The sequence below is a fragment of the Thermobia domestica genome, chromosome 1 (genome assembly GCF_964235325.1).
Source record: "Thermobia domestica chromosome 1, izTheDome1.hap1.1, whole genome shotgun sequence".
Lineage (NCBI taxonomy): Eukaryota > Metazoa > Arthropoda > Insecta > Zygentoma > Lepismatidae > Thermobia > Thermobia domestica.
In genome coordinates this window covers 124,537,573-124,547,313 of record NC_137454.1, presented here as the reverse complement: position 1 = coordinate 124,547,313, position 9,741 = coordinate 124,537,573, and the positions used below count along the sequence as shown (strand labels likewise).

General features: G+C 36.1%; 1 protein-coding gene across 1 annotated transcript in view; it reads left to right on the top strand.

Moving 5' to 3' along the window:
• The first annotated feature begins 4,094 nt into the window (after positions 1 to 4,094).
• Positions 4,095 to 9,741, top strand: part of LOC145688881 (PRADC1-like protein) — a 33,305-nt gene continuing 27,658 nt past the window's right edge. The window contains exon 1 of the mRNA XM_081763049.1: positions 4,095 to 4,328. Coding sequence (XP_081619175.1) covers positions 4,241 to 4,328 — 88 coding nt within the window. The 5' untranslated portion in view covers positions 4,095 to 4,240. The remainder of the gene's footprint in view (positions 4,329 to 9,741) is intronic.

Genomic DNA, 9,741 nt, shown 5'->3' with positions numbered 1-9,741 from the left:
ATCAGGTAGTAATACATTAAATGTTAAAAACAAACACAATGAGGCTTACACGCAAACTTCTCTTCTATTTATAGTGATCTTCAACGAAGTAAAAATTTTAGTACAAACAATGGATATAGTATACGTAAGACCGTCTGAGTTCCAGAAGAAGCTGGACGCTCATACTTTTAGGGATTATTCATTGAGTATCTACGAACTTAGAAAGGGGGTAACAAACCCACTTTCATTTACTTATCCACTGATACGAAAATAAAAAAAGAACGTACCTATTTGCCCTTGTACTTTATATGCTATAGCGCATTACATTATATGCAACAAGGATTTTGGTCTGCATCATGATATAAATTTAAAAATATTTAACATTTTTCGAATCGAAATCAAGAAAATTTATTCTAGAAAGTAAAAATAGAATGTTAAGCACATATAATGAAGACAACGCAGTGATTTAATTTGGTAACGTATAAATATATAATATGAAGTATCCTCGCGCACGGAAGACAGGGGGTTCTCATGTATACTATTACCCAAACAATAATTATATAAACGTAATGTAATCAATGCTTAAGCTAAGTGAATTCAAAGGAAGATATTTACAATAGCAAAAGAAACAGCAATATCAGTTCATAAATTTATTAAACTTTGAAACTAGAACAAGCCAATATTACTCACTACATTTTCTCCTTTTTCTTTCTTTTCTTTTTTAAACATCTGAAGTAATACACTCGAGTATGTATAAGCCTGAATAATCTATAACACAGCGTGTCGTTAATGCATTTCATTATTATATATTTATGTATGCTCAAGTATATTATCGTAACACGTTGATCGGTTTTGATTTACTATTATTATTATTTTGCTTGAAAAGAGAATTCTTTACTGATGACCCCATATAAATTTTGAGAATATCTCAAGGGAGAATTCATGGTTTTCGTAAACAGAAATGCACGTACGTATATTTTCGTTATGCTTGGACAGTTTTTTTAAGAGGTTGCTCCCACTTAAGTTGCGTCAGAATCTGAGGGGAGGAATCTGAGCAGCTACGCGCGTATTTAATATTTTAAACATTGTTTTTATTTTTGATTTATAAAAGAATCATTTTATTTGAAGCCGCTGATCGCTTATTTATAGAATTTGTATTTTAAAAAAAAAGGTTTGGTGAAACTGACAGTTCTCTGAATATTAATGTCAGAATTTACGCCATAACAAACTGTATTATTAAACATTTGTACGAAATAAAACGTTACATATACTATTGTGTTTTTAAAAAGATATAGAAATAATTATGTAACTTTATATACAAAGCACCTCAAACAAAGAAATTGCAACTTGACTATTACAAGCAAGAAACAAAGTACTAGGCGTAGGTGAAGACGATGTAGGGGTGTTACAGCTAGACTAGAAAACATATAAACCATAAAATTACATCATTTTCTTAATTTTCTTGATAATTTTTCTCTTTTCTGTCTCGTGGACTAAAGACAAAAGATAAATGCAAGTGAATGATTATGTGGAATTTGGTGGAATGAGAATGTGGGAGTACTCCGAGAAACTCACGATGTTGTCCACCACAAACTCAATTGACCGAGAAGCGGACCAGTATCCCTTGCACCAGAGGTGAGCCTTCTGCCACTGAGCCACCGTGCTTCCTTGATTGGTTGAGAATCTACCATATTTTAAAATTTATTGCAGTTATTCTTAATTTTGTAATTCTGTAGGGGGCCCCTAAATATGTATATATAATTATCCAAAGTTATGATTAAAATGAACAAAAATTTCAAAATCTGAGTGTAAAAATGTCCCGACAATGTCGCCCTGACATGGTAGGTGGATACTTTATTCTCTTGATCTAATACATTGTTATATATCTTTGCAACCGTTAATCGTTATTACGAACCTTCCATTCGTTAATTAATTTGAAGTGCAACGTCCCGTTTTAACACCGAGGCTACAGGGAATGCAGACCTCCAGAATGAAATGGGACCTGAACTACTTTAACGCGTTTAGTGCTCTGCATCTGCGTAACTCGAGGGAGGTAAGCCTCCTAGATCATCGTGCCTCCCTTCTCGAGTTACATGCCTGCCTCTGTGGGGAAAATTTTGTCTCAATATCTTATGTAGAAGGAAATGATGATAGAAATTATAACCTCTGTCGGTTCCCCTCACTCATGATTTCGAATCCGGGTCTTGCCTCAAAGTTCGTCTTTTTAAATCGTACTATTGGATTTTTGTATGCAGAATCAACACAAGCTGCTGTAGTCCTATATACTATTATTACATACTATTAATACTAAAAAGAAACTACATAATGAAATCGCTTTTTTATAATTTCATTTAACATTGCATTTATTTATTACTTTTAAGTAAAACTTACCATATTTTAGGTTTATTTTGTCCTGTCGCCTGCAAGCTAAAATCCATTTCTGGAGACATTCCTCCTCTTTTTGAGGAAATCTAAAGTATTTTATGTTAGTTCCCTTAGTTTTTCTGTAATAATTACTACAGCCGTACACTGCACACTTAGGCATTCTCGATATCATTTAAAAGAACAAAGTAACAAAGAATTTCCACTTGTCACTTATAGCCGCGCCTTTTCCCGTTGTCTCTTGCAAAGCAGATGACGTCACAGCCACGACAGCGCTCCAGGCGACATGCGCATGCAACCACCTTGTAGTCTTTCCACCATAGCCTGGTGGTTGTAAGATTAACCACAAACTTTGGCAACCCTGTAAATGTTTTCCCAATATATATACATAATTGTGATATTACTGATTTTCTATTAGTATCATCAAATATTTAGGAATATGTTTACCTTAGTATAGTAAAAATATAATAGCAGTTATTTCACAGTGGTTTCAGTGTGAAACCATCACATTTGGCAACACAGTAGTTATTGCTCCAAAAGTTGAGATCTATTGTAGTATTCTTTCTTTTAGTATCATAATAAACATATATTTCATAAAAGGTTTTCTTTCTCCTCATAAATTCATTCCTTGGGCCGCAAATGGCTAAACACTTACGCAGGCTCTCCAAAAATTTAGCAGAAAAAATAGTTTCAAAATTGAATGCACTGTCGACATACAGGACGAAATAGTTTAAATGCGGTTAGCATACAGCGACTGAGCAGTATTGCCATTGTTGATTAAAGTTCCAACAATGAAGCAGTTCTGTGCTGCCATTGAAGTATAAAATAATTCCCTCTGGAAGCTAAAAGAAGCCCATAGAATGAAAGAATTGATGTGATTTTTAAACTCCTTGTTTGTTTAGTAAAATTAATTAGCTACGCAAATCTTCCAAAAATCTTCTTTTTATAGGTGAGACATATTGGTCGGTATTCAGAGAGAATTCGTTAATCGAAGGTTAGTCACAGACTAGTTAGTTAGCATACTAAATTTTTACTAAGGAAGGTGCACTTTTTGGTATTCAGAGTCTACTTTGAGTACCACTATAATGTTGTTTTGGGTATGATTAACGTATAGAACCCTAATGCATCGGTGAGTAAAATAAATGTGGCAACTACGGAAAAGTAGATGAGCGCATACGTAGTCTGTAAAAATGAAAATACATGAATTACGAAATACGAAATGTTGTGTCGCACTCTAAATCGTGGGTAAAAGATTAGTCTCTGCTCTAGATTAATTAGTCAGATGTTTTTAACTTCGTCCAATACTACGTCCTAATCAGAGACTCTGAACACAATTTTCATAACCATCTTTAGTCAACCATGTAGTATGGTATTAATCAGACGTCAAAACGACTCTGCATAAGGCCCATTCATTCTTGCAGGTTGATTTTTTCAGTCTGAAGAACGAAAATCGGGACAAACAGGCGTCCCGACAGCCTTTTTCGGGACAGCTATTTCTTTCGCTAAAACCCGGGACGTCTGGCAACCCTAGGTAGTAGTGGTAGTAGTATCGTTTTCTACAAGAGGATCATTTTGCACAAGTCTTTGCAAAATTGTCTAGAATATTGCAATGCTGTTATCGCAAACTATTTACATCGGAAACTTTGTTTATCGTTGACGCAAACCGTTAAAGAATATGACCTTCGTAACAAGATTGAAAAAGAAATGTTGAGCCCCATAATTAAAGTTGAATAGTTGGTATCACTGTTGGCAGAAAACAATCCAAACATGAGAAAGAACGAGATATTTGGTGCGGTTAAATTGTATCAGTTTTTGTGTATGGTTTACAAAAGATGACGAGTTTTCGTATTAGCTAGCAGCTGAGGGTGTTGAATAGTATATGATAATGCTGAAAGCAATATTCTATAAGAACTTAGTATCTTTTATTTTACTGACTACGTTATGCATTGGTGAATCCAACGGTATTGGTAAGTAGGTGTTCGTATTCAGGTTCCACACGAGTGCATTAATCTGTGTAGACTTCACAACCTTTCAAATATATGACTATATATAGATAAAGAGCACCACATTTGCTGAAAGATGCATTTAAAATAGTATTTTTATGAATACATATGTATTCGTAATGTGCATAGGTATGCACATATGTATTCATATTTTGATTACGCCACGTTGGAAAATTAACAACAGAAATAAAAGCTGGTAATTATCGTTTTGAAAATATATATCTTATTCGAAAGAGGTAATGTTTCTTTATAAGTCTCCCTTCAGAAACAAGAAGAACTGGGATTATTGAAAATAAATTACCCATTACAGGTAAAATTTAATTCTAATTTAATGTTCCACGCTGATACCCTTCAGGCTAAAAGAAATTAACAAGTTACGAGAAAATTAATAAAATCACAATGAGACAGGGAACAGGATAACCTCGAGGAAATTCACACATGATATTGCTATGTTGAGTTAAGTTGATACCATGCAAAACAGTCGATTCCCGATGAGAAGGATCGGATTTCACGTTAAGCTGGAGGCCCACATCTCTCATATATACTTGGTGATGAAAGGGGTGTTAGACTATTCCCCCAATCCAACCGTGTGAAATGGTAAACTGCGCAAATTTATATTATGACTACCACTAGGATCATTGTTGCACCATTTAAAATTCTTGTACGGTCAGAAACAATACTAAGTATAGATTGGAGCTATCATTTCTTATACCTGTGACCTACACTTAATATTGTTTCTGACTGTACACACGATCTCAGAACCTATTTGACATGATTTAACTGGGTGAATCATGACACCGCTCCTCTGCTCAAGGCAATTGATGTGAGTTTCGTATGCAATGTTTACTTACGTATTCAGATTAAAAGTGCGGGAATCTTTTTGCGTGCAGTTTTACTATACGGATCCAAAGTGTAAGTAGTAGGAACAGGTTAGAAGCCCCGCAGGGGTTTGTTGGGTTCTATTCTCGACATAAAATGGGCAAATTAAAGTCTTCCCCAAATTTTTTCGTGCATTTTACAATCTGGATCCGTATAGTAAAACTGTACTTCTTGTTTTTTGGTGCATTCATAATTTCAATGCTACCTCTGGTAGCCACGGTGGTTCAATGGTAGAGCGCTTGCTTCTGGTACTTGGGATGTTTTATCGGGTTCTTCCGCTTCCTCTTACATTTTCATTTTACCATCTCTCACTTTCATTAATCATCCGTTTCCTTTATTCGTAGGGCATAATCATGATACTTGAAACTAGCGCCAAGACTTGATTTACGCGTGTCTTCACATTCCAGATAGCGCACCAGTTCCCAGGTATATCAGCAGGAGTTCGTAGCATTGTTAGAGCAGTACCCTAATTTTAATGTGTATTATACGGGTGGTTCTAAGGATGGGAATTCTGTTGGCTGTGTCTTTGTCATCGACGAGAACAGCTCAGAATTCAGTATAGATCACCTGAGTTCCATATTTACTGCTGAATTAAGCGCTGTTAAGCTTGCTTATAACCATGCTCTTACACTTTCATTACAACGCGTGCTGGTTTGTACCGACTCTAAGCTTAGTTATTAGCCTACAGAATGTCTGCAGTAATCACGCTCTCGTTCAAGACATTCTTGTGAGATTCCTTCAGCTACAGCAACAGGGTTGTTCCGTCGTAGTCTGCTGGGTGCCAGGACATGTCGGCATTCGAGGAAATGAGCTTTGCTGACACAGCCGCCATGAACACCGCCTTGGCAGAAGTTGCATTGGAGCATAGTTTTCCTCGCTCGAATCTCTGTAGCTATTTTTACAAGTTGATTCGTTCTCATTGGGAAGCATCTTGATCATGCAAATGACAATAAGCTCCACGCAGTCAAGTCACTCCTTGGCCAGTGGCAGACATCATCTCGTTCTAATCTCCAAGGTTAAGTGCTCCTGATGCATGGTTACTTGCTGCGTAGTTTGAATCGTCCAAATTGTGAGCAATGTATTGTCTCACTGAGTATTCGGCACGTTCTTTTCGATGTCCTGAATACCCTGTTCTTAGAGAGCATTACAGACTGCTACTTACACTTGATCGTGCATTGGGCAGCGATTTAGATATTGTTGAGTGTGTCCTGTCGTTATTAACGCATGTAACGTTGCTCATGTTTTCTGAACTTCTTTAGTCCTTTGCATTTGTATTTATAGCCTAGCTGCAGAATTAAAAAAAAAAGGGGGGGTATTTTTTAAAAACCCAACCCACTTGGGCCCATGTGGGTTTTTTCGGGTTTCATTGGGTTTTTTCGAAGAATTTCAATGTCTTTGGGGTAAAATTATTAAAATATGATTTACATTTCAAGATTGTCATTGTGATAACTTGCAACAATTTTCTGTTCAATGCTGTTTTAAAATTTTATATTGACTAGCCAAAAAAATTCTATACAGCAATTTTAAAATGTCTGGTGCTTCTACCCTCAAATTTCAACTTAAAAAGTCCGAAAATTGCATCGTATAGCACGGATACCCGCTATATTTTGAATAATGGCCGCCATTTTGATATTTTATGCCGCCAAAATATGTACAGCTAATTTAGTCTCTCGTGTTTCTACTCTGAAAATTTCAACTTGAAAGACCGAAAACTGTCCATTGTAGCGTGGATATAAGCTATTTTGGGGAAAAAAAAGTGCCATTTTGTAATTTTACGTTGGTATGCCGCCAAAATCTACACAGAAAATTGAGTGTGTCTCCAGCTTGTATCCTGAAAATTTAAAAGACCGAACGTTGAACACTGTGTGGTACAGGCAGACAAACGAAGAAATGTAGGTCGAGTCATCCCAGGACCCTCAATGCCGTTCGCCAAATATGAATACCAAATAGACATATTAATATAAATCAGAGACATAATTCATCAAAATGTCTTACATGAAATAAATATTTTTCAACGTAAATGGTTTTATTGTTGAAGTTCACTTTCGATGCTTTGTGCGTTCAATTACGGAAATTTCCCGAGCACTTGTTGCAAGACGGTTCTTTTCTGAAAATTAATTTAAAGCAATTAACAAAGATAGGCCTATAATTCATATTTTATAAAGTAAATGTTTCAAAATGTCTTAAATGAAATTAAATGTCTTCCAGCTTAAAATAAATAGTTTTATTGAAGTATTCACTTCCGATGCTTTGTGGGTTCAACTGCGGGAATTTCCCGAACACTTCTTTCATGACGGGTTTTCCCTAAAAATGCGGCTTGCTTTACTGTACATCGAAACTTCCATTAATACTGAAGTTTGAATTCAGCACTTAAAATAGTAAGCGTTACGTACTGTTGGGAGTTCCAAGCATTAAGCTCCTTAATTTTGACAAGAATTTTTACGCTATTGCTGGTGTTGATTCTACAGAATGCTTATTTGAAGCGTAGCAACAAATGACTAAACTAAACTGTTGTTGTTGGAAAACCAAATTTTATTGAATGCTTTCGTTACCATCAAAGGTAAGAAATAATAATAGTTTTACTAATATATTTACATATTTACTGTTGATACCGTCACCTATTGCATTAAACCCGTCAAATGTATGAGGGATAACGTCCCTCGGCGGTGCCGAGTCAGGAAGCACACTGTTCACGGAAAGTATTTTCTAAAATATAAAATTGCTTATTTTACTTGAAATAGGCTATACACGTAATCCACACATTAATTTGTTCTATAATTATCTCAAGTTAAGGTGAGTTTTTTTTTTCTTTTATTCGTTCGTTCAGTGCATTCAGAACTTTAAGTAAGGTCTTATGTTAAATGTTGTTGTCTACTTTAACGTGAAACCATATAATTCGCCGAAAGAAAGTTCAAAATCTGATAAAAAATAACTTTCAGTGTGATCACCTTAGTTGTACCAATAATATACTAACAAAAAGATCAAAAACCAGGTGGGTCTACTCCGAAAAAAACTCGGATATCATTCAATTAAAACTGAAAGTCCAATCCGAGCTAATGTTGGAAGCTACATAGGCGGTCGATAAATTTTGCTAATTTCTATCAATATATTTATGCAACCGTGGCTTCTTTATAAAACAACAGGCCTGTTCGGAAATACGATTTGGTTTCGTTTCGTGTATTTAGGCTTAATATCCTTATATAACGCCGAAGTAAGAAGAAGACTTTCGCTTAAAGTGACTTCCGAATCGCTACTTGGTTTACACTTGAAAGAAGGGTTGTAGTTCGACCGAGAATTGAACATGGGACGCCTTGATTAAAAGGTGAAAAGGAGATGAAACTAATACAGATGATATGTTATATGGAAACGTCACTATGAAGTTCATACGATTTAAAGCTTTTTTGGGTTTAAACCAGTTGGTTTTTTTGAAAAAAAAAAAAAAAAAGCTGGTTTAAACCAGCCAACCCTGCTAGAATATACTTTGGCTGTTCAAAGGAAAAAAAATTAAATTAATCACAACGTGGGTCATATATGACCTCAGCATTCAAAATACCACAGAAGTTACCGCATTAACACAACAATGCAACATGCACTTTCAACAGCATGTTCTAAACTGAAGCTAGGCGAAATATTGTTTCACTCTCACAACAGTGCAAGCGCAGAACGCATTTTCTGTGGACTGGGGTCGCCGGTGACCCCACGTTGTGATTGCAGGGTTAACGAAGTCGCTTTTCTATTTAGTTATTCTTTTCTTATCAAATACTCGTTACATAAAATCAACCATTCCCGTGTTAAAATAGCCACTAGATTTCCAATGCTGACTCGCGTGTGTTACTCCCTAGTACAACGCTCCCTTTCAGACTTCTATGGAGTTGGAGAGAGGAAAGTACGTGCGCAGTTACCGTGGTTACGATGCCGTGTTAATGCAGTGCTCAAGTACATAGCTCTTGCGATTTTGCAGTTCAGATACCGTCACAAAAGCAAAATTTCTTGTCAGTTGAAAACACAATGTTGCCAGTGAATTCAAGCCATTCCCAGAAAACGATCACTGGTAAGATTGTCATTAACCATATCCTAATTCCTACAGAACTATTTTCGATACGTCCGACAATTGTGCACTGATGTATGGTTGATTGAAATATCAACATTAGATGTCATCCCGATAGGACTGCCAACACTTGCTACTTGAATTAGATTTTTCCTCAATGTCGGTACACTTTTTTGGGGGGGAGGGGAGGAGGATGCCTGATACTTCAACAAACATGCACGGATAAGGATCACAGCGACGGAATAGTTAAGAGATTGGAGTGCTAAGTCGGGCCAGACAGTCACTACCCTAAATCTTTTCGGTCAGGTGGTTTCATTACGCAAACACCTTTTAATTTACCATTGTTATGTGACCCAATATTTCAGTTTAAAACAGTCAGCTCTTCCTGCATAGTGTTTCCGTCTCATAGGAAAGTTTGTATCCCATTGGATTCACAGCTATTTCTTATTT